We start from the raw sequence: 25,884 nt of genomic DNA, 5'->3' as shown, positions 1-25,884 counted from the left end.
CATTGCATTGTGTCATGGGTGTGTAAAATGGGAGCTAGCAGGCAAGAGTGAAGCTCTGTTACTGGTTTGTTTCTCATGGCTATGACTGCTACTGGAATATTGTGCCAAATGTGATCCTCCTGACAGAGGGGATCCGTGAAGTGGATGGAGTCCTGACTGGTGTCCTGAGAACACATGAACAAATTACAGCTTTTAATGCATGAATCAAATGGGATGTGAGTGCCTGCCTTTATTACAGTAAAATAGCTATGGGAAACTGAACTTTGGTTGTAACTGGTTCTTCAGACTCAAACATAAAGTCATTTCAGCATCCAAGGCTGAAAGGTGAAACAGAGCAAACTTAGACTCTAAGGCAAACATTGTCCACCTCAGGGATTTCATTGTTTTACCTCTGACCTTAAAGATGGAAACTGTGCTGCTCTAAAGATGCAAACTCTGCTCTTCTGCAGGTTGGGGTAGCATGTGAGCCATGGTCGAGAATCTTGAAAGTTGCTTCATGATTTGTGCTTTAAAAAAGAAAGAAAGAAAAAAATTATTAGTATTGATCATAAATTTACCATTTGGATTTAAAACCTGTATTCCCTCTGCAAGCAAACCTTCTGCCATGCTAACATCTCTGTATGTACAGTGCTCACTTTTCCACCCAGCAGTGATTCAGCTTCCAGACAATTCCCTGTCACTGTACAAGAGGTTGTCAGAGCAGTTGCCTTCTGCCCCAGCTGTCTCTGGAGGCACAACCCAGTGGAGATCTCCAGCTGCTTTTTTCCTTTTTGTGGCTCTCAGTGTTTCACACGTTCACTTGGACGGGACGGCCACAATCCCAAACCCCTTCACTGAGCTGGCAGCAGGTGCTCAAGAAATCATTGGAATAAATGCCCTTGGTTTAGGTTTTTTGCTTTATTGCCTCTTTTTTTTTTTTGCCTTACAGCAAATGAAAAGATTGAAGACATCAATGGCTGCCCAAAAAATAGGTCTCAAATGGTAAGTAGTAAAGTGGTCTGTTGTTTGTGTGTGAGTGGCTGAGTGACAGTCTGACTTCAATGTCTGAGACTTTTAGTAACAATTTTTAATTAATTTTTCACAGTAGTGGACTAAAAGTATAACCTTCAGAACATTAATATTACAGTTCTTGCCCTGTTGTACTCCACAGTAGTTGGATCAGGCCTTATAATCTATCACATATTTACAACTGAGATTATTTTTATATTGCTACTTTATATTTCTGAAATATCACATAATTAAACAGAAATATATAGAAAAAAGAATTAGATACTTGAAAGTATGATTAAGAGTTTCTATATCTTTTGAAATGAAACTAAGTAAATGAGCAGTATGAATGAAATGAAAAAAATTCATAAAATTCAAGGTGCAATTTGTTGACAGATAAGAACTTGGTTTGTATCTTGCTTGTATTTAGTATTCAAACCTGAAGAACCAGAAATCAGTCCAGGAAAATTAAAAGTATAATAATACCTCAGGAGTATATTTGCTGTGAGTATTGCTGAAGCTAAAGGTATAGCAGAATTTTATGAAGAACACAAATAATAAAAAACTTGTTTTTAAAATGCATTTAAATGAAGAGTTTTTAAAATTTATGATACAGAAAGAAGTAACCTTGTTTGAAGTATCTTGAGAAAAAGTCATTTTGCAACATAAATTCTATTGTCTTCCTTTGGCATTGCAAATGCTTGCTTTGGGACACTTGGATATCTGTTTTCTGTGGGAAGCTTTTTTAATGTTTTTTTTATTTTTATGAGTGTTCCTGTCTGCCCCTACCTTCATGACTTCAGCATGAGCACAGCCACTCATGTAGTAAAATGAAATGAAGATTTAAGGAGAGCTTGACGCCCTAAGTCAAAACTCACACTCTGTTCTGCTCTTCTCTCTTGGCTTTTTGCTGGATCTTGGAAGTTATCAATCTTGTTGAAAGCATGGAGCAAGCACTCTGTAGAAAGCAAGCCATCAGGAAGATTTATCAGTGCTCCTTTTTGCTGCTTTGAAGAGGGTGGTTGCTGTTCTCACTGTAGCCACAGCAGCTGTCTGGAGTATAAATAATGAGGAAATTTTGACAATTACTATAATTTAATGTTCCACAAGTGTGTCTTAAGAACTGAATTTCATTCAGGACCAGAGTCTGTAACCAGTTCCAGGACGTTGCAGCTAAAAAAGTCACTTCAAGTCATTATTCTCAATGGAGAGAAAGTGCTGCTCTGTTGGATAGTGGGATGCATGTTGCTTTTGAAAGCTGGATCAAGTTATAACCAGAGGCATGCAGGGGGCACGTGCTGGGTCAGGAATGCTGGACAGGGCTGGAAGGACACATTTGGTCTGTGCTGCCTCCTCTGATGTTACTCCACTTGCTCATTCAGGAGGCTGCAGTGGGTGGGACTGACCCCCCCACTCATCAGACCTGCAGTTTTCCTCATGTGAGAAAAATGAGAATTATGCTTATGGCTTGCTTTTATCAGGTGCACATGGTTACAGAGCTCTTTGTTGTCTGACTGTAAAAAAGAGTGTTGTTTCCCAGAGAAGCTGTGGCTGCCCCATCCCTGGAAGTGTTCAAGGCCGGCTTGGAGAAACGTGCGGTGGTGAAAGATGTAACCAGAAGATCTTTGAGGATGCTTCCAACCCAAATCATTCCATGATTCTTCTAAGGCAGAACACAGGAGTCCTCGTAGGGGTGGTGTTGGTGCAGTAGTTACTTGCAGTGTTTAGGGAGATAGGACAGACACGTTGCAGTGCTTGTTTTAGGTACAGCAGTCTTCAGCCTTTGCATTTCAGTGCTCTCTATTAATACAGCTTATAGGGTCCTGCAGCATGTGGAAGCTGGTGTTTGTGTCTGGTAACTCTGGCTCAGAGAGGTGGCAGAGGCAAGGCCATCCAGACACTTGGGTAATATCCACTCTTTTTTCAAATGCATCTTTTGGTTCAAAGTGTCCATATCCATATTAGAGTGCTGGAAAGGTGAGCAGCACAGATGAGGAGATTTGGGGGGATGTAAAAAAAAAAAAAGAATAGCACCAAGAAATGGAGATTTACCTTTGCTCATTGTATAGAAATCCAGCAGATCTCAGAGGGAAGGAAGCCTCCTGCCATCTCCTTTTCCCTTTACAGAGTCCCAGTGCCGTGAGCAGACACATGTGAGCCGAGCTGTGAAGAATCAGCTCACTCCCTGCCAGGTGTGTCAGCTTAGAAAGCTGGACCAAACCTGTGCCTTCCCAAATCCATCAAGAAGTGTCTTCACTTCCATGTGGCACAGTCCCAAGCTGGTGGTGCCAAACCTGAGGGAGCTCTCTGCAGAGCCAGACCTGGCCTCTCTGCCTCGTTCCCTGTGTTGGAGAGCATCAGGCAAATTGGCCCAAACTGAGCATTAGAGACAGCTTGGGTCTGTCAGGCTCCAAGCCAGTGCTAATAAGCCTTGTCAAGTGAAGTTTAGTACTGCAGAACCATGTGGGACCATCAGTGCTTATCAGCCTTGTCCCAGTGCCAAAAATGACATGACAAGGACCCCACTGGCTCCATGAAAAATTACTTAGGTGAGAACCTGTCCTCCCATCATCATCCTGTCTGGGTTGTTCTGCTGAGGGGAGTATCCCTGTCTTCCTTTGCTCCAGATAAGAGTTGGCTGGTTTTTCTATAATCTATTATACACTATTCTATAGCTCGTCCTCTGCATAAAATCTGTTTCAGGGCTTTTTTTCCCCCCAACCTCTATATTTTCATGCTGTAGATATTTGTCTAAACAAAAGCCTGCAATTCTGGTGATTAGTTTCAGCTGCATGCAGAAAATACTGTGGGTAAGAGAGGATGTGCTTGTATGGAGCACAGGCTCTGGGACCAAGAACATTTGGAGAACATTGCAGCATTTGGGTTTTTAATAAAAACCCCAGAAAATGTTGGCATAGTCCTTGATAACTAGCTGAAGGTCAATAAATCAAGGCCAGTTTTCTCTCCTGCACACTTCTGAAAAGAAGACTTGGGTGAATAAACCTGAGTAGGGCTATCTCTGCTAATATGGTTTGTTTATAGAAAAACAGAGATATTTTTCCTTCTTTTTTTCTTATTTGCTTCTTGTTTAGGGCATGATTTTAGAGTTTAATGTGTGGCATCTTGCAGATTATGGGAGGTTTGTACCTGCCCTCCTGGGTATTGCAGATTATTCTTATTCATGTGGGTGCCTTTGGAAGTGCTGAATGTTACCTCTTGTAAAAGGGTTCATCCCACTTAGATTTGTAAAATGATGAGCAAAACCCAAAGTGTATGAGCTCTCTATGCTACATTATACATGGATGAATATAGCCAAGCTGAAACGTGCTGAAAGGAAGAGAGTTGGAGAACCTGTGGGTGGATACACCAGACTTTCATCTCCCCCTGTCTGGGGAAGTTGTGGGACACCCAGGACAAGAATTTGGAGCAGCAGAAAGGCTTAACAAACACCACAGCACCTCCTATAAATAGGGCAGCAAATTACTGTGGTTCGCTGTGGGCTGGTGCTTGGCCTTTAATATTTTTCAGGATCACTTTGTGTCTGTAAGTAGTTGTTCTCAAACAGCAAAAGGAGGTGTTTATTTTTTTAATGTGCTGACAGGAAGTGTTTAGGAGTCATCTCTTTCTGGTGCAGATACCAAGCTGTAGTGGTAAACTGATATCACTCAGCCTTCCTCCTGCTGTTTGTCTTGCAAACAAAGGGTCTTGTACTGACTGCAGTGTGGATCAGAGCCAGCACTTCTTCCCAAGAACTGTATGGAAGTTGGGATGAAGGTCGTGTTTTCAGTACAATAACTTCGTTTTCAAGGAAACCTTACTTCCAGTGATGGGAATTTGACTATTATTTTAATATTTGACTGATTTCTTGTGCTCTGATAATGAGCTGTTTTGTAATGTGTGTGACACCTAAGGAACAGTTTGTATGGAAATTTTCCAGCATGGTGGGGACCTTGGTTTTGACTTGAACACTACTGCTGGAGAAGGGTATCCACTCCCCTCCTCAGTGTGATCCTTGCCAGCTCCATACATTAATTATCCTTTTATTGTCAAAAGAGCATAGGTGTTGAAATCTCCATTACTAATTGGTTTGTATGGCATGTGTCATCCATATTTCTGTGTTCTTTTTCTCCAGAGCAGTTTAAGGAATTGATGTAATGGGTGTGAGTGCTGCCATGGTGTGGCTCATACTTACAGGAGATAGCTGGGCTCACACATTCATGGCTGGGAGGAATAATATGAGCTGAAACCATCTGCATGACCTGAGCAGCTCTGTGTGTGTGTGTAATATCCACTAAGGGAGGGAGCTGCTGTGTTATGTACAAATAACTAAAAATAGCTTCTGTATTTAAAAAAAAATAAATTTTTGTTGCTTGTTTTCTCATGGAAAATAATTCTGTCTCTGCTCTTTGAGAGCAAAGACAGAACTTTAATCTGCTCCTCTGAAAGTTTGGGGCAGTTTTACACAGCCAGTGCTGTCCAAACATTGCCATAGGAAGGGGGAATAAATCTGCCAGGCTGTTGCTCCAGCCCCCTTGAGTCCCAAAGCCAAGGAGGGCTCTGCTGCCAGGGCATGTGCTGCTAATTCAGGGGAGCAGCCCTGCTGGAAGATCAAAAGCATCACAAGCGTGTTTTTTCTCTGTGAATTCCTAGCGTAGGATTTTTGGAAATGTATGCCAGGGGTTAAATATAGCTGTGTATTTTCAAGTAATCCAACTCCAAGGCTGAGCAAATGTAGTTAAAGGGAACTTTCCCATCATCTGAGCCTTCCCCCACTTTGCCTGGGGAGCTTGTAACTCACCAGGAGCACATGTTTGGAAATTTAATTTGGTTTGATGCTGCCATGGTAACAGATGGGTGTCTCCTGGCCCTAACCTGTGGTGCAGTTCCACACAGCTGAAGGTCATCTGAGGGGGGGACATCCCCCAGTGCTGTGCCAGCCTGGCCAGTGACAGACACCAGCCCATGCAGGGACATGGCCAAACAGCAAGTTCCAGAGTGTTTAAAGAATTTTCCTTAGGCTCTCAGGGTTTCTGTTGGTCATGTGTGAGCCCACGTTGTGATGTAGACGAGAATGATGTACTACAGAGGAGATCTGCCAGGTTGCTTGTACTTAGCTGTCCTTCAGCCTCAGTTTATATGACTCTTTCTCCAATAAAGATTGATTTTACTGACTCTGGTATTTCCCAGATACCCAGGCTGTTGTTATGCTGCCATGCTGCCCATTTGTGCATGGTAATCAGTGAGACAGGTGTGGTTGGATCAGAGATTTCTGTGCTGCAGAGCTTGCAGTCCAAATAAACCACAAGCCCCCCACTGGGCCCCCCCATCATCCTACCTAGAAAATAGCAGGATAAATGGAGCTGGACCAGATCAGGAAAGACCAATATGTACATCTCCCTGCCACGAGGCATGGCAGTGTCACCAAGCAGAGATTTGTTTCATTTCTGGCAGGGATGGCTTCCAGAGCTCTTTCTGCTTGTGGGGATGGATGATAAGGCAGTGTGATAAGGCCTCCTGCACTGGATGGGTGTGTAGGGTGCCTTTGGGGACATTGCTGCTGACACTCTCATTTCAGTCCCATGAAGGATCTCCTTTGTGGTCCCCAGTGGGCTGCTCTCAATTCTTCACCCTTTACAGTGATGCAAGAATTTGTGCATCATCTGTCTCTGAAACAGGATGAGGTTCAATAAAGAGCAACAAAGTAATTTTTATTGAAAAAATGCAATGTACAAGCTTCAGTATAAAGACAGAATTAGATTCTGTTTGATCATTTACGTCACAGTTAAATGGAATTACTGCATTTTGAATACCTATGGTTCTGCCCACCCTGTATTCATGAAAGAGCAAATGGATTGAGGGGCCAGGGTCATTCCACATGTGTATGTGGGGGTATCTGTAACTTCCACTTATATATTTACACCTACACCAAAGTCTAGAAGCACCATTAACATAATTTTCTGCCATGACCATTGCTGATATAAAATTATTACATTAATGTACCTTTTATGCAATACTTTGCAAACACACAGCTTCTTATTGTGCTTGGCATAAATGGGGAAGAGTGTGAAATCGTGGATGAGAACCTTTTCTAACTAAGAAGAAGAAGTTTGGTTGACTTGAGGACAGAAGTAAAGTAGAAGTAAAAATTAATTTATTATTCTCCTTCAGCTTGGTGCTGAAGGATTAAGATTGCCTGGGTGTTTCTTCTATGGGAGATGCAGTGATAAGCTCTTCACTGTGGAATATCTGTGTAAACAGATCACAGCTGTCACAAAGAATTAAACAGTCCAGAGAAATCAACTTTTTGTCTCTGTGTCCTGTCACAGATCTTTCATTTGTAGTCATTGCTTATACAGTGAGTGATAATGGTTGTTTTAATTAGCTATTTCTTGATGGTAGTGCATATCCAGAGCATTCTATTCTTCTGGTTTTTGTGCAGAGCTATTTTTACATACACAAGTGGTATTATTGCACTTGTTCTGAGCAGCTATGCAGGGGAATTTCAGTAGGAGACGTTACCCAGGTGCAAGGAAGGAGGGGGCACATATGTGTTGGTGGCACTGGAACAAATCCCTTGGGAACAGGTGAGGCTGGGAGCCCCAGGCCTGCAGACACAGGAATGCCAGTGGGGAGGGAGCTCAGTGCCTGGGAACGGGCTCTGGCCACTGCTCCCTGCCCAGGGACCTTTTTTAGAAATGAACAACTGCCAGTGACTGCATTGCAGGAGCTTCTTTCTGAACAAGTTTCATTAAATTCTGGATTCCTGCTGCAAGTTCAGGTTACTGATACACAGAGCCTTCAGCATCTGAGCTGGTGTTTGGGGACAGAGCAGCCTGCCCTTGGTGCACTGGGTGGTGTTGGTGTCAGTCCTTCCTTTTGAGCATTTGTGCACTCTGAAAAATATTGGTTTATGTAAAGTTCAAGGATGTTTTAGGAAGCAATCCACCAATCTAGCAATCCACCTTTGCTAGATATTGGTGTCATTTTAGATTGAATCATGGAATGATGAAATTATTTGGGTTGGAAGGGATTGTGAAGACCACATGGTTCCAACCCCCCTGCCATGGACAGGGACACTTTCCTCTATCCCAGGTGGCTCCAAGCCCTGTCCAGCCTGGCCTTGGACACTCATACGGATGGAGCAGCCTCAGCTTCTCTGGGCACCCTGTGCCAGGGCCTCACCACCCTCACAGGGAAGGATTTCTTCCTGATGTCTGATCTAAAGCTGCTCTCTCCCGGTTTAAAGCCATTCCCCCTTTTCCCAGTTGCACAGAACATAACTTGTAGCCTGGGAGCCCCAGATGGAAAAGGGTCTTTCATGGGCAGCCAGGGAAGGTGGAAATATTGCATCCATGAGAGTCACTGCTGTCCTAATTATGGGTTTATTGAGCACAGTCATGGCTTCTCCCCAGCTTTTCCTCTTTTTTCCTCTTTTCAGTTACACAGGGACAGAGATTCAGTGCCAAGAAATACAGTTATTGTGGTATGTGCTAAAGTATTGTCAAGAGAGTTTCATCTATATCCTAAATTGATGATTCTCCAGAGGCAGGACTCTTTGTTGATACTTGTTTTGCAAAGTTGTTGCTTAATCATAATTTAGACCGTCTCACAAACCCAAATTCACAAATTACCCACTTCAACTTTTCAAAGGTCTGATTCTGAAGAGCTAATCAAAAAATAATATTTCCATTAATATTTTTCAAAGAAAATGCTCTTTACTTTTGTTTTTCCCCATGGGAAAAGTTCAGTTTTAAATAAATAAACCTGAAAAAACAAATCTGAAAGAAAGCTGAATAAAGCAGGAGCATTTCTACAACCCTCCATGTGTCTGTCCCTGAGCAGATCAGCTTTGGCAAACCTTGGGAGTTGCCCTGGATGGCCTGAATCCATCCACAACACAATGTGCCCCTTGGATGCTCTTTGCTGTCCTTAGGAATTTTGGCCAGTGTGAAGCACAGTTTTCTCTGTGGGGTTTACTGCCCTCATTTCCATTCACACTGGGCACGTTGGGAGTGAATGTTGAATATTTATCCCATTATTTCTGCAGAAAGAACTGCAAACACAGGACAGCACAGGCTTACCAGGGTCAAAGAGAAGAGGATGCATGAGATGAGGCTTAAGCTGGTACTCCAGCCTTAGACAAATGCCCAAACTCTCCTTGTCTTTAAAACCCCAAAGCAAGGCAATTTTAAGGGAAGACTCAACTCTTCATGTATATTTGAGCAGATTTTGGTTTCTGTGGGTATATCTGCCACAGCCTGGCTTCAGAATACAGATTAGCTTCATTTACCCTTCCATTATGTCTTTCATTTAATTTTTATTTTATTTTATTTTATTTTAATTTAATTTCTAAGGTGCCCACCAAGTTCTGTCAAAATCCTTAAACTTAATTTTGGGAGATAGTTTTATCCAAGTAGTCAGGAGCAGCAGATGAACACTGGGAGCAATGTATTATTTTCTTTTTAAAAAGATACATTTTGAATGGGATAACTGCTAATGGAGATTTATTTTAAACAGAGCAATAAGAGTTAGTATTTCTATCCTTCTGGGACAAATGGAATTTGCAGTTCTGCTTTGGTATTTTTTATATATAATTATGTTTAGGAAATAGAGGAAATGAGATATTATTGGAATGGAGAGCCCTTCCTCCCCCAAAATTCCAGGATTCTAAGGATTGTCAGTGTAATGACTTAAGATTTTAAGGCTCTTTCCAAACTTTTGGATATAAAATATGAGGGTAAACTCCTTATTCAAAAATACAGACAAGGAATAAATTTTGTCCTAAGGAACAGCTTGTGTTTCTTAGGCTATTTCCTTGTTTCTGCACTGTATGTGAAGTCAGCTGGAATATTGCATAGAGGTTTGTGAGGCCATAAAAACTTCCATGGGCATTCATTCTTTTTTCTTTGAAAATTAATATACTACACATAAAATTGAGCCACAGGCTACATAAGCACTGGTTTCAGTATAAGAAGTGGGTTTTCTGGATAAGCTCATCAAAACTCCCCATTTATCACTGTAAAAGTTGGGAGCAGAGGTCTTGCATCACAATATGAGAAACCTCCCCTGGTTTGTAAGCGAAGGAGCCTACAACAAGTTCAATTCTGTTTTTTGTTTAGAAAAACATCTGTGTCTGTGCCAGGGACAGCACTAGTTATCCTTCACCTTGTGTATTTGACTTGGCAGAGTTGGACAGACAGCTTTGCCTGGGGGCTGTGTCCATACTCAGCTTTTTGTCTGAGATATTCAGCGTTCAACACATCAGTGCCCACCTGTGGGGCTCCATTTATAGGCTGCAGGATGGGGATATTTTGGCTTGGGTTTGTTTTTTTTAATTTGGTTCAGGCATATCCTGTTCTGCTCATACAGGCCAGGGCATGTTTTCTCTCTAGCACTGGCAAGAATAGAAATTGAAATTGCTGCTGTATGACAAGCGCAAAGTCTTGTGTGATTATCTGGTCCTGGGCAGTTCTGCATGTGCAGCACTTGGCCATGATGCCTTCTCTTCCCACCTTGTCAGGTTATTCATGTTAAGAGGAAGTTTTCAGGTAGCTTTTCCTTCTCTGAATATGAGAATGATGACACTTGATACGTTATGTCTGAGCAGAAATTGAATTTCACAGTGTTGTTGGAGTTGTTTTCTTATAATCTCCTAATTAAAAGAAAGCAGGAGGAGGAACCCCAGAGGCTGCCAGCCCCTCTGGTGTGGGCTCAGCTGTCCTTGGTTGGCATTTAGGAACATTTCAGAATAAATACCCATCATAAAAGGATGTGGGACTGATAGCATATGTTGATAGTAGATTACACCTGAAATAGTTTAAATGTGATGATCTAAAATTGCAAATTCATTTGAATATTTGGTCTGGGTGGTTTAGTTTTGGATACCCCAGTAATGTTTCTGAGTGAGATAATCACTGTGGGTGGCTGTGCTTGGTTTTCCTTCTTTTGCACAGCTTTCCCCTGTTGTGGGTAGGCAGGGATTGAGAGCATCCAGCTGCCATCTTTCCTGCTTTGCTTCTGCTGTGTTAAATGTTGCTGACCAAGCGAATGAGAAATCAGAATTCTCAGCCAAAAAAACAATTGTAGCTCACAGTGTAACAGAAAATATCCACTCCCCTTTGGCAAATCTGGTCCTTTCACATCTGCCTAAAGGGTTTAAGCAATATGTGGACTTGGCAGAAAAGGGGCCTATAGAGTCTGGGTGATGATTTGCTGCTGCATGCTGTAATTACAAGGAGGCAATGTACTTTGTGTTGGAAGTCACCAGGATGCAGAGTCATTGGGGTTTTGCTTAGAATCATAGAATGGTTTGGGTTGGAAGGGACTTTAAAGACCATCTTGTTCCAATTCCCTGTCATGGGCAGGGACACCTTTCACTGTCCCAGGTTGCTCCAAGCCCTGTCCAATCTGGCCTTGAACAATTCCAGGGATGGAGCAGCCACAGTTCTGTGCCAGGGCCTCACCACCCTCACAGGGAAGAATTTTTTCCTACCATCTAGCTGAGATCTATCCAGAAACTTCACTTCTCTCCATCTAAATGGTCTAATTATCATTGCTCGTTTGTCTCCAGCCCTGTCTGCACTGGGGTCGTATTTGTCCATAAAATAATATTTTTGTATTATTAGTAGTTAAAACAGCAGGGACCAGGGCAGGAATTCTTCCGTGGAGTTTTTATGAGTGAAATTCATGACATGTTGCATTGCTGGGAAGTCATCTCTTCAAACAGCAACATGAATTCTAATGCAGGAGACTGATTCAGCCAAGTCAGGGTTCTTGACTCAGCCATTGTTGTGTGGGAAGGACCTTGAATTCTTACCAGCAGTAAATGTAATAATTTCAGCTACAGTTTTGCATTCAGTGTTCTACTTACTTCTTGGATTTTCTCTAATTTCCTTCTGTTTTCCTTTTCATCCTCTATTTTTCCTTCAAAATCAATCAATTCCTCTCATTCCTGCCATGCTGCCATGTAATGTTGTTAATACCACTGCGTAAATCTTAGACAGTCATTAAATATTTCAGTTTTTTATATATTTTTATTTATATCTTTTGGTTTTATTCTTTTAGTGAATTTCTCACATGTGCAGTGCTGTACATCCCCACAGGGTCTTATCCTAGTTCTTTATTTTCTGAATGTAAAGCGTGTACCTTTGCACATCCCTGTTACTCCCACTTTGTTTTGTCATGCCTGATGAAATTAGGGTGTTTTCCATACCAGTAGAGCACCAAGAGCCCTTGTTTGTCCCAGTTTTTAGCCAGGAATTACCACTGGTGTGGCAAGGCAGTCCATCTGACCTTTTGTGTGGCAGTGAGGTTCCAGGTTGCTCGACCTATGGTTCAGATACAGACCTGTGATGGAGAGCCATCCATCAGTCTGAGGATGGGAGTGATTTACCTTAATTCAGTGGCTACAATGCTCAGAAAAACTGGGGGGTTTTGCCACAGGAGAAATGGAATTATTTTAAAGGGACTCCCTGAATCTGAAGAGGATGAGATTAGGACCTCACCAAAGATTGTTATATAGCACCAAGAATGAGGATATGGATGAGGAACTCACTAGCCAGATGTAAATCTTAATCTTGTGCTCACTCTGTCCTAAAAGAGAGTTTATGCAAAGGTGAGGAGCATGGGAAGAGAAGCAAGCAGAGTAGGACTGAGAGAGCTACTGCAGCTCTGGAGTGAGGGTGAGATATTGCTTGTCTTTAGTCACTAACCTGCTTATTTGGAGAGGAGGCATCTACCCACAGCTGTGGAAGTCTGGAAATGTTCTTGGAATGATGCAGCTTGTTAAGTGCAGGTAGTAGGAATGGATTGATCCTTTTATGTGGTGTTTATTCTTGAAAAGGTGATCTTTGGTTTTCCAGCCAAATCCCCAGTCACCTCAATAAAAGAGCTGTGTTGGAAACTTGAAAGGCTTGTTGAGTACTGAAGAATGAAATGTGTCAATTGACTGTTGGATCATGTTGAACTGTGGATAAATGAACCTTTGAACTGCACCCTGCTCCAAGCCTTAAGGTCTGAGCAGTACAGGAAATGTATTCTTTGGTCCCTCTCTGGGTTTTGGAGTATATCATTTACTCAAAGTATACTATATACTTTGTGTACTTTATATTATATCTCAAAGTATAATGAGGTTGATAAAAGTGTTTCTAATTGTTGAAATCACAGTTCAGCAATGCCAATAACTTAACCTCCACCCCTGATAGAAGAAAATGTTTTTATTGTTATAGTTATAGACAATAAATTAATATGCCCTGAGAGAAGTCCATGTGGGAGGTTTCCTGGCAGCTTCCCTGGTACTTTTTTTATTACTTTGGGAAGGACAGGGAGCTCAGGTCAGGTGCTGGGAGCTCAAGATCTAAACTGCTGCCTTAGCCCTCAGTTGTGTATTTTTTTGGAGGGCAGGCAGGGGCTGCCAGGGCAGCTGGATTTTTCATGTTTCCTTTTGATGTCTCCACGCTTCACAGAATAAAGGTACTTATGTGAGACCAAGTGTGGGGCTTGGTGTCTGTCTCCTTCCTTATCCGTATGGTGGACGCAGTGTTTGGTTGCAATGTTTCAGGAATTAATAAATTAATGTTTGAGAGATGTTCAAACACAAAGACTTTATTTTATCACTTGCTGATTACCATGGTTAAATAAAAGAGTTGCTCAACAGTATCATCCAAGAGTTTTTTGTGTAACCACACACAAAACATGGTATTTCCTCAAATGTTCCTTGCAGCCCCTCGAGGTGTCCAAGCTCAGGCTTTTGCATGGAAATTCTTTGGGCTGGGGTGGGGGCTGGCATCTCCCTGCATCTTCTGGTTATGACAGCAGAGCTTCAGTGGGAGCTTGGTGGGAAATCAGGTGTGAGGCTACTCCAAGATTCTTACTGTAATGTTGAGATAGAGTGGAAAACATTCCGGACTCGTTCAGCCCCTCTGGAGTTCACTTTCTTAGGTAGGTTTGAGTCCAGTCTGTGTATAGCAACAGGGTTGTGTAGAGCACCTTTCAGGCAGACCTGTTGTGCACAAGTCCCTTGCTGGTGAAAGCTGATTTGATGCCATGAGGGCTGTTCCCATTGTCCCACCTGTGAGGTGCCCCTCAGCGAGTGCCCAGCGCGGCCTGGCGTTCCTGCCTCGCGGGGAATGCCGCGGGGAACGCGCTCCCCTGCATTCCGGCCGGGGTTTCCACTTACAGCTCTTGTGTTCAGCTCCTGCTGTGGCTGGAAACTTCTGCCAGCTGTCAGCCTCAGAGCAAGTGGCAATCTGCCTTCTCAAACAAATGGCCTCCATGTTTATTTTCGGTTTCATGTTTTCTCGCACTTGTTGTCGGTTACGAATCCTGGCGCGGAACATCCTTGACCCTCTAGTAAGAAACTGGGGCTGGAGCTAACCTGCTTCATGCAGATGCAAAGAACAGAAAGCCCTGACCCGTGGAACAGTCAGTTTATAATCAATGCAATAATCCATTTAGGACCTCAGTAACTGAGAGGGTTTCATGCTATGGTTTCCACATCACGAGCAAAGGGACTTTTTTATGGGATGCAAAGACTGAGCGCACTCAAGGGTGGTGGTAGATGGAAGTAAATAATTCTTACAATGTATCTTCTTTTTGTGTCTCCTTTTTTTCTCTTTGTTTTGTTTGTTCTTGAACAGATTGAAAACATAGATGCATGCCTGAGTTTCTTGGCTGCTAAGGGGATTAACATCCAGGGGCTGTCAGCAGAAGGTGAGTCCATTGGTTGCTTAAGGTTTCATGTTAAATGAGGAGCCTGAATTGCTACCTGTGATTGCAACTAGAACATGGAGTGTGATGGAAGATTAATAAAGTCAATTTAAACTTCTGACAATCTTTATTTCTTTTTTCCCCATCTCAGTGTGAAAGGTAGATAAAATATGTATCTAATTTCTACACAGCTGACTTGTAAAAGTAATCATTGAGACCAAATTAGAGTTCAGTCACTTCTTTACTACTTTCTGTTGAAAACCAGAAATTTCTTATCTCAGTTCAATAATTTGCACATTGATCAGTGTATATTTTACAGATATAAGTGAACTGCTGTCAGTTGTTTGCCCTTTCAGAGAAAAAAAAATTTCCTTATTCTTCAATTATTCTCTTACCTGAACAACCATCCTGCTTCCTGTTTCCAGGTGCACAAAACAGTCAAATCCAAATGTTTTGAGTCAAACCAAAACAAAACAAGACATTTTGACCTCCAATTAATCACTCTGCTTTTGAAGAGCATCAGAATTTTCTGAAACCAAACTAGGTTAACTCTGTTCCTTTATGCCAGGATGTGTGGTACCTGTTGGCTCAGAAGCTGTTTAGCTATTATCTTATTAGGAGATCAAACAGATTTCTGTCGTCCTCATCACCAGCTTTCACTTGTACTTTCATTTAAATATGCTGGAAAAGCAGTTGGGTTCAGTAGCTGAATATATGATATGACATCTCCATCAGTGCTTTGCAGAACACATAATTGAATGTGTGGCATCAGGTGAGACTTCAAAGTTACATTTGATGACTGAGTCTCTTCACAAACTTAGTTTGGAGGAGGAGGCTGCAGCAAAATAGCAGATATTTGGTGTTTTAACTTGAGTGCACCACAGCTAGCAGAAGAGGAGGCTGAATGTTAGGTGTGTTCTTAGGCTGGATTAGAACAGCAATAACAAAAATTTTCCTCCAAAGAGAAGCTTTACTGTGGTCCACCTGAGTGCTGCCAGCATTACATGCCTCAGTTGCTTGGTTATAATCGGAAGGATTCTCATGTCAAGAAAAGAAAGCATGAGCTAAAACTTCAAACAGCAGAGAATTTGTTTGCCAGGAAAGGAGTAAAAAAGAAAATGTGGCTGAGTCAGTTGTAAAGGCCAATTTTGACCTTAGCATGGAAATATTGTAAAAATACATTCACATTATTTACCTGTCTCACTAGAAGGTAAAATCCAAGTGGAATGGCAGGTCAGTGATGAGAGAAATGCCTGGGTGTACAGAGCTGGCAGCGTGGTGCTGCTCACACTGGGCAAGGGACAGCATGATTAATGCTCATGGCTCTCCTGCCAAGGCACAAGTCAGGCCCAGCAGGACACATGTTATCCCATGGCTTCCCTGATTTGGGATTTCTGCCTTTCTTTGACACCATCTAGGAATTAGTGTATTAAATCACATGGAAGCTAAGAAGGGACCTGTAATGTTTGCTGCCAGCATATAAATGAGAGCATTTACTGGCTCCACCACTAACATTGAAGGAAGAAAGAGAAGGGGAGGGAATGAATATATTTTTATAAAATAAGGTAAAAGACTTGAATGCAACAGTAAAGTGAATTCTCTCTCTAGTTGTTCCTCTAGTTGAGGAACACAGAACCATTTAAAGTGAAGAATGTTGTTACCAGACAAGCCAGTGTTTCTGTGTGAGTTGCCAAGACCTGCTAGGTCAACTGCAAATAACTTTATTTACTTCACTGGCAGATCCTCATCTAGGAGGAAGGAAAAGGTTGTGATTGCTTCCAAAAGGGAATAATCACTGAAGTCCCCTGGGTTTGTTAAGAGCACGTATTTTTCGACAGTGCAGCTTCAGTGTGGACAGAAGTTAATGACTCAAAACTGGAATTTGGATGACTCCTAAATGTTGAAATAATTTGGGACTGCACGTGTATATCCTTCCAGTGTTGAAAAATCCTGCTTTCATATGTGTGTGCCACTGACACAGAGTCTGTTTTGATGGATTTATGCAGTGGAGATGCTGAGGATCTGCAATCACTGATGATGGCCATGCTGTGCTAGAAGCCCCTTTCCCCAGACACATGAAGGCAAAAAGGCATCCCCTTATCAAAGATTTTTTAAAATCTAAAATCCCCATTTCTAGTTACTGAAGAAAACTATTGAGAGCTGGAGATCTCTTTTCACTTCTTGCTGCACATTTTTATTGTCCATTCTTTGAACTGTCTTTCTATACCCCTGCCCTTAGACCTGTTTTAGACTCCTGGAATTGCAACTGCCCAGAGAAGCTTGCTCTCCTTCACACAATATCTCCTTGCTCTCAAGATATTGAAGATACTGGAGGACATAAATGCACATTAGAAACCCAAACTGATATCACACATAAGCAGCTGCACATCCTTTGGATAACAGATGAGCTGGATAATGATCAGCTGAACACATCCTGGAGCAGTGATGTAGGGGAAACAAGCACCAGCAGGGATATGCCAGGATGCAAATCTCTGAAGAGTGGATTTGGGGGTTTCCTATGAAAACCAAATTCCAGTTTCAAGTGTCTGGAGTGTTTGTTTCCAGTATCCAGGACAGTAATTTTTGGCTCCACATTTAGAATGGCTGGGTGACATCCTTGTCCATATCTAAGTCAATATGATACTGGAGCTGACCATGGGCTGGAGAGGACTTGAAGCAGGAAGCATTTGAGACTGCTGATGTGCAGAGTGCAGTGAGGCTGAAGTAGTCTTTGAAATATTCCTTTTGTACAAAATGCAAGGTAGAACTGCCAGAATTACCTCAGTTTTTAAGATAAAAGAAACAGAGGTACTGCTGAAAGTCTGATTTAAAATGTGGTTTTTTTTCAAATCCAGAGGGGAAGAGACTGCTTTAACTCATTGAAAGTGGTCTTTTGATTATTTAGTCAAAAGCAGGTTGCCCTTCTGATAAATGCAGCAGAAAATGGGCAGCAACACATTGTAGGTGGGTTATTGTTATAATTGCCTTTCACTTCACATAGAAATCAGTTTCCAGTTGCATATAGCTTTGCTAAATTTAAACAAGCAGGTCCATGGTAATTTCTTTTATATCTGACCTGTATTTGTGCAGTTAAGCTTCCCAGTGCCTCTGGATCTGTTTAGTTATGCTTCGACCTGTGATTGGATGCTACCTTCCTTACAGCTCCCATGAGTAATTTGAGTTCTTTGCTGGAGATAAGGAAATCCTTTTTACTGTGTTCTGCTGTATTTTGTGTCTGTTTTACTTCCATCCCTGTCCTCCTAAGCTAAACAGAGATTATTGAAGAGGACCTGCAGATCAGAGAAGGAACCTGCCTGGTGCAGTGAGAGGAGGCTGGGTTTGTGCATGGCACTGCATGGGAGCAGGAGTGGGCAGGGAAAAGGGGGAACAGGCAGGATTAATTGGGACCCCACTGTTCAGGAAGAGACTAAAATTAGCCAAGAAAACAAAGGAAGACTGAAAATGGCTGCTGGAGGGCCCTGGGAATGATAATCTTTTAAACAAGGGATTGGGGGGTCAGTGGTGGGAGACAGCACTGATGGAGGGACCAGGCTGCAGGGAAGAAAAAATGGCTGGGGAAACTGAGTCAAGGAGTATGAGAGGAAAGGAATATCCTGGGTCAGGGCCACTTAGAGAAGGGCTAATGTTCTCTGAAGATGTGGGCATGGGTTGAGACAAATTTCAGAAAGAAAGTAAATTATATTAGTGTCTGGGAAGGGAAAGTAGACTGAGGTGCAGGTAGACAAGGGGACCAAAGCTGGAAGCTGGTACAGAATGGGTAAAGAACAGTTTTATACCTTGAGCCTCAGATCTGCTGGGTAAAGTGCTTAGGATTAGGAGCAGAAGCTTGTTTATACAGCAAAGATGAGCAAAGTGAGCAGAAATGTGGCTGGGAGAGGGAGTAAAGGATGGAGTGGGGCCCAACACAAACTCAGAGCAACCTTTCAGCTGGAACTGGAAACACATGAAAATTCTGCTTCTTGCCTTTGTGCTTGGCCACTGTCTTAACACATGTCCTTTTCTTCTTACTTTCTCACAGGGCAACAGTCAGATTTGGTTCAAGTGATCTGTACCACACAGGCAGAAGTTCAGCTGTTTGATTGTAGCTTTTTTAATTCACTTTTTAAATTTAAGAAATTAAACACGATAAATAATTAAGTCACAGCACATTAAGGTTGTCTGCAAGGAAGAATTTGCCCTCTGGAGTATTAGTTATGATACAGTGGTTAAGTGCATGGTCTGATACACCTCTTCATCTTTGTATTTCTGTTTGCTTTTACATTTTTGCCTTTGATATTGCATAGAAGAGCAGGATGACATTCAGGAATTGAAAAGTTTATACCTTGACTGTCAAGCTGTCTTTAGGTACATTGGGTGCCCATCCCTTATCAGCTTGTGATGGTATCAAAGCTGGTAATTATGTTTGAATACAGCTGTGTCACCCAATAACCATATTTTCTAGTGCAAAACTTGCATCAAATTTTCTTAGTGGAAACGATTATTTTGATATTCCGGAAATATCAAAATACTGAGATGTGATGCCAATGTGAGAGCGCAGTAGTTTCCTCCTTGTGCAAGTTTAGGACTGAGAAATCATTTACAGCATGCTGTCCTTAATACAATTGTTGTTGTGGGGGCTCTGTTTTGGCTTCTGTTTGCTTAAAGGAAAGATTTAAAAGGACTTGCTTTTTAAGCACACTGGCATTCATTAACACAGTGGAAATGTGAGATATTGCTCAGTCACCGCAGGGAAGAGATTAGTTATTTATTTGTCCTTGGTGCTCACTGGCAATCAACTGTAATGCCAATTAGATGTGCAGAAAGAAACTTCTCCTAAAGGATATCCCAAAGGAGCTCAGTTCAGACAGTATTCTGGGGATGCAGAGGCTGACCCACTATTGCACTGTTGGAGAGAAAACCCCCACTGATGGCTGACGAGTGACTTCTCCCCTTTGCCTTACAGAAATCAGGAATGGGAATCTAAAGGCCATCCTGGGCCTGTTCTTCAGCCTGTCTCGCTACAAGCAGCAGCAGCAGCAGCCCCAGCACCATCCATCCCAGCAAGCAGGGCCTCCATCCCAGTGCCAGCTGGGGCTGCCTCAGCAGCAGGTGCCAGCTCCGCTCCACACTCCGTGCCAACAGCCCCCACAAGCTGTGCAGCAGCAGTTAAAAGCACAACCAGAAATGCAGTCCAGGTGGGGAAATCTCCTTCAAGTTGGTTTTTTTTTTCTCATTATTTATCTTTTTTTTTTTTTTTTTCCTTCTTATTGCAGGTCTTAAAAAGCCAAAGAAACTCCTTTCTTTCGTTCTGCTCTAGAATAAAGTGTGTTGGGAATGGAATGCTGGGTAGCAATTGACTTCAAGCCTTTGGAAATCAAAACACGTGTGTTTAAATATATTCTCTGTGCTGGAAGTGTGCAGCCCAATGGGTGTGACATCCCTGCTGGACCAAGTAACCACAGGATTGTAAAAGGATGTTTTTCTCACTATTCCTTTTGCTTCTTTCTACTCACAAAGCATGCACATTGTTTCCCTTAGAAAACATACATTTAAGGCATATGAAAACCAACTTCAGTTCTCAGATTGCAAGAGTTTCAGTCCTCACTAAGAAATGGAAGGGTTACCTTCCACTGTGGGGAAGGGTTACTCTGACACTGCTAAAAGAAATAGAGCTCATAACAGCTCTATTGGCAATCAAAATCAAATCTAGACTTTTTGGTCAAAAATAATATGCTGCTGGCTTTACATGAAAAATAACTTCCATCATTGGTGTTTGTTGGCACTCCTAGATCAGAGTACAGATGAATAGAAAAGGGTTTTGTTCCTTGAATGTCTTTAATACTAGGAGTGCTCTGGCCAGCTTGGAATAAAAGCAGTCTTCTGAGGGAGTACCACAGTAAATGCATGTGCAGCCTTCTACTGGTCTGACCCTTGCACTGCTAAAACAGGGAGGGTTTAGTGGGGGTAAGAGAGAGAATTAAAAGCAGAAATCATATTTCCACAATTCCTAAAGAATGAAGGCTTCTTGTTCTTACAAATCTCACATTGAGGCTTGCTTGTGTTAACACACCTTGAGGTGAATGCTGGCTGAAGTGCTGCCCTGTGAGGGGTATAAACAGTTTCACTGAAGGCTTCCAAGTGGGATCACCCAGAGGTTATTTGGGTTTGGCTTTTATGTCTTTTTTCACAAATTAGGCTCATTTGGGTGTAAACAATAGTTTTGTATAGTTGAAAAACATAGTATTCCTACAGCATGTATGAACAGGAAATAATTACTGTAAAATAAAGATGTGTTTCAAGAGATTTCTGCAAGTTTTCTGTCAAACATGCAGAGATGCTGAACACTGTTTTGCTGTTTTCAGTCCATTGTGTAGATTGGGCTGGGTTTCAAATACTTGACAAACATGTATATCCTGAAGATCTTCAATGTCATGTTTGAAGATCAGCAAAGTCAAATTGCTCAGATTCTAAAGAAAATATATATAATGAAGGAGGGAGAAGGAAAAGAGGAATAGAGTTGGGGGTTGCATGCAGATTTGCATGTTCATTACTCTGTAAAAATTAATTTCAGACTGTAGTGGTTTTGACCTGAAGTCATACTCGGGCAAGAAGCTTTATATTCTTGTGAAATTCATAAAAAACCCCATATTTTCCCTAAAACCAGTTACTAAGTTCAGTGGCTTAAAAGAAAAAAACCAAAAAGTTTCTTTGTTCAATGTTCTCTTCCGCTTTTTCTTTCCTGTCACAGTGCATCTCCCAGGGACTCATCTCAAAGCAAAATCATCCGATTCACTCTTGGTCAGAAAAGGTCTTCTAGGTTAGCATTTCTTCATCTTCTGCAAAGCATGAATAATCCTTTTGCAATATTTCTGGGTGCATGTTTAGGGTTCCTGTGAAACACAGTTTGTAACTAGGCCTTTACAAACGGCTGAAATGGGAAAGTTTTAGGATTTTTTTTTTTTAATTTTTTTTTTTTTGAGGTGTGGAATGCATTTTGGCCCTGAAGGAAATAATTTGATTTTTTTTTGTTCTTAGGAGCTTTTGCTTTTGAGAACAAAACATGGTTCTGGGAGTTCTTGCCCCACTGTATTAATTATATTTTGACCTGCATTATTGAAATCATAGAATCACAGAATGTTTTGGATTGGAAATGACCTTGAAGATCTCCTCCTAGTGAGGAGAGTGTCACCTGCATGCTGTGAGCCCCAGCAGCACTGTGTGGCTCTTGCTGATCAGAGCCCCTGCTGTCCCCAGTGCTCTCACACCCAGCTCCTGTGACCTCCCTGGAAGGGAATCAGGGGCACTTCAGTCCCTTTTCTCCCTGAATCCCAGCATGATTTGCATGCCAGTTCATCTGTCCATCTCATCTCAGTGATCCTAAGGGTTGCTGTGGTTATTAATCTGGGTAATAATCTTGTTATTTTACTATTATATGTAAATGTTTGACTAGAATATAGTTTTACATTGGTAAATTATACCATATAATTTTTGCTAAGCTTCTGAGCTATAGCTTATGATCTTTATTCAGTTTGTATAGATTGTTTTTTCTGCTGTATAATTTAGATTTATTTCCCACATCTTATTTCTTATATGCTTTCAGTGAATCTCTGCAGAATAATCCCTGTTAAAAAGTTTCACATTTCCTTTTCATGTTCTCCCTTGATCTTAATTATGGCTTGACAGCTCATATTTGCTTAACAGAGGTGCTGAAGAGTAGTAAAAGAGTTTGTTCTCCAAGCTCAGTACCTTCTCTCAGAAGTGTCTCCCTGAACCTGATTTTTTCCTTAGATTTCACAGACACTGCAGTGAAGTATCCTGACCTAATACCAAAAGCAGGGGCTTAAAAGCAGTTAGTTAAACTACAGGCTGGGGGAAGGTCTAAGAGAAAGGATATCTTCAAGAGTGCTTTTGGCACCTAGGTTTTTTTATTCCCTGTGTGTTTTTATTGGCAGTGACAATACTGCCTCAGATGGAAATCTCGTCACTTCTTAAGTGGTCACATGGTTTGAGGAGCTTTGTTTACTTTAAAATGTGACAGCTTTGCAAAACCTGTGTGGATATGTGTAGGGAGCCTTTTCTTATCCATCCCTAGAGGAAGATTGTCCCTTCCCTGCTGCTGGAAAGCTCCCCTCCCATACTGGGGCCCTTGCAGCCATCCTGGGGTGGGTGCCCCATACTCAGTGTTTCAAAACTGGGTGGCAGCTTTGGGCTGAGGTACCTTGTAGAAAACCTAGCTAGTTTTCTGTCAAACAAAATGAACTTTTCATGAACTTCCTTGTCTTGGTGACTTTCTCAAAAAGTTTTATTTGTCACTGGTTGCCCTCAGCTTCTTCCCCTGTGGTCTCCTCTGCAGTGGATGAAGCCCCTTTGGGGTTTTCTCATGAACCCTTTGCTGCAATGATGAGTATGGACAACTTTTTAGCACCCCCCAGTGCTGGAAAAAGCTGGAGAATTTGAGAAACTGGTCTAAAAGTCAACCTCAGAACCATGATGTGCTGTGCTGAATCTGTGGTGCTTTGAGCTTGTAAATTAATTTTTGGGTTTGTATTTGAATGATGCCCTCATGTCTTAGACTCTTGAGCTTTGAAAGCATGTGCATGCAGCTGCTGACATTTTGGCTTTTTCTCCGTGTTTCTTTTCATATTTTCTATTTCTTCACTGGTCCTGGATAAATCAGTTTATTTAGGAAGCCCTGCCAGGTTCCTTCCTGGCTTCCCTTCCTTCTTCTAGAGGCACAATGGTGATTTGGCCAGTTGCATCTCCACTTTCTCTGACAACTGGGAGTTCTTCCTTTTGCTTTATTATTGGCATAAGTTATTTGAATAGATTTTTGTATTTTACATGAAGAAGCTTTAAAATGATTCTGTGTGTGAATGTTGGCTTTGAAGTGTTCTGAGATGTGATGCCAGTGGCTTTCCTGATTCTATCAGGCTTTTTAAAGAAGTCTTCCACCTTCCTTTTTGCCTGAAAAGCATAAAAATTTGTTGACTTACTCCAGAATAACTACATTTTTTTTTTCCTAGTTAATCAGCTTAATCTGGTAAGTACAGGCTATGGTAAGAAAATGCTGGAAGAGGCAGATGCCCAGTTTAAACCAGAGGCTAATACCAGCTCACTGATAATGTGGTTACTCTAGGAGAGGGTACTGAAGCTTTGTGTGATTTATATGGGCTCAAATAATTAAATCAGGTTAAAGTCTTGCTGGGCTTGGCTGCTGAGCTTTGTAGTTGTCAGGGCAGAGATGTGATGTGCTTCTCTAGAAGGAAAAAGGCTGCCAAGTTCCATCTCATTGTTTTTTCTGAAATAAGGGTAGCCTTTATGTGGCCAGCCTTTGTGTGATGAAGTGTCCGGCAGTCTGGTTTAAGAACAGTAATGTCCAACTTAGTCTTAACCTTTTGCCAGTGGTATTGCTCCCCTGAATTTACCTGCAACTATTTCTCATTCAGCAGACTTATGGCAGGTGACTGTTAATCTTGTCTCAGGGCTTTTTTTCTGGTGTAAAACACTTCAGACTGCAGCTTGTTTGACATAGAGTTTTCATCTAAGATGATCCTTTGACTTGTTCTTGTGGAAGTAGAAACACCCTTATGAGCCTACACTTGTGCTGTTGATACTTTCATTTTCAGCTTATGCATGGTGTCCCGTAGTTTCTTGCCCAGGACTGCTTTTTACCTGTGTTTAAACCTGCTGTAAATTCTTCCACCAGACTTCCAGGTCCCACCATGAGGGTGTCCGCTGCGGGCAGCGAGGCCAAAGCTCGTGGTTCCATCAGTGCCAACAACCGACGCAGCCAGAGCTTTAACAACTATGACAAATCCAAGCCTGGCCTTCTCCCTCCCACCCCAACAAGCGGCAATGACAAAGGTAAGCAATGAACAATTTGGATTTTCCCTAACGATGGCTTCAGTTCGGAGGGAATTGGATTTCAGACTGTCTCGAAGTTGTGTGTTGTAAATATGACATCTATAATCCAAAAGCCAGCTGTCTCTTCTTGAAAAAAGTATAGTCCTCCTTTAATATATCTGAAGTTGTGACTTGCTGGCCTGAAGGTACATCCAAAAAATAACTTTAAAATGTCCTGGCACTAGTGAACCGTGTTTTTTCATTTTGCTTCAAGCACAGATAAGGGAGAAGGAATTAATCATAAAACAAGGCATGTTGATGATTAGTTTGACAAGAATGAAAAATGACCGCTAAAGATTTCTGCAAAGGTTTTATATGATAAATAGTACAATTTGCTTTCATTTCCATTACTATTGTGGACTATCCTGTAAGAGACAAAATTACACAATTCCAATCTAATTTCAGGAATCATCTAGTGTTGTGTGTGAAGGCAGGAACATGTTATGTTTTATAAACGTTGCAGTGAAGTGATGTTCATCACTTCAGCACATCAGGAACACTCAGAGCCATGCTGTGTGTGAAGCAGAGCTTTTTTGAATGACATTTACTGACTTTGTGTCCATTCACTAATTCAGTGATCTGCCAGCATTCATTAGCCTCAGTTTGTAGCTCAGAGTGGGGCTGGGGGCTGTGGCTGGTGAGAACTGAGCACATCTCTCCAGCCTGGCACAGTCAGATTGTCAGCATGGGCTGGCAGCAAATCCCACATTCCCAAAGTCATTCTGCTGACAAAGAGGAGCCAGCTCTGGGCCTCAGCACAGACTCCTTGCACTCACTTGACAGTGGCAGCCTTCAGGCTCAAGTCTCCTCGCTGGCCGTGCAGAGGTTCCGATAAACTGTAATGAGCATTTTGCTCCAGGGAAAAGCACTGGTCTGGGTCAGCTTCTCTGTAGTTCTCATGCTTGGTTCTTTCCAGGAAACTCTGCTCTTCCTTCTCTGGAAATTGTTATCCGAGGGCTGCGTGTCAGTAGGTTTTGGAATGTTACCCCAAAAAAGTTATGGTGGCAGCAGAGGACCCCCAGCATTCTCCAGGGACATTCTGAAGCACCCTGATCATGTTTTGTATAACAGAAAAATAAAATTCACCTCTGTCTAATATAATTATATTACAGATTAATATATTAGCATAATAAGCAAATAATTTAGCAATATTCTACCTTGGTAAATCAATGTGTACTCTTTTAGGATGGTACACTGTGTAAACAGTAATGGTTTAACTGTAACATCAGCATGTAATAGTTGTCTCTACATCTGAATTAGGTCTTGCTTTCAGTTCAAGGAACAAGC

General features: G+C 41.9%; 1 protein-coding gene across 7 annotated transcripts in view; it reads left to right on the top strand.

The window, feature by feature from the left end:
• Window positions 1–25,884, top strand: part of NAV2 (neuron navigator 2) — a 388,804-nt gene that overhangs the window by 235,557 nt on the left and 127,363 nt on the right. For 4 of the 7 annotated variants that reach the window (XM_071417129.1, XM_071417130.1, XM_071417126.1 and 1 more), the window contains 5 exons: window positions 929–981; window positions 14,625–14,697; window positions 19,658–19,889; window positions 21,443–21,511; window positions 24,401–24,558. In XM_071417129.1, coding sequence (XP_071273230.1) covers window positions 929–981; window positions 14,625–14,697; window positions 19,658–19,889; window positions 21,443–21,511; window positions 24,401–24,558 — 585 coding nt within the window. The remainder of the gene's footprint in view (window positions 1–928; window positions 982–14,624; window positions 14,698–19,657; window positions 19,890–21,442; window positions 21,512–24,400; window positions 24,559–25,884) is intronic. The other 3 variants (XM_071417131.1, XM_071417127.1, XM_071417125.1) reach the window with 1 other exon arrangement.

The sequence above is a fragment of the Agelaius tricolor genome, unplaced genomic scaffold (genome assembly GCF_023055355.1).
Source record: "Agelaius tricolor isolate 1412-34295 unplaced genomic scaffold, bAgeTri1.0.p SCAF_67, whole genome shotgun sequence".
NCBI classification, from domain to species: Eukaryota; Metazoa; Chordata; class Aves; order Passeriformes; family Icteridae; genus Agelaius; species Agelaius tricolor.
The sequence above is the reverse complement of the archived record's forward strand: the minus strand, read 5'-3'. Positions and strand labels throughout refer to the sequence as shown.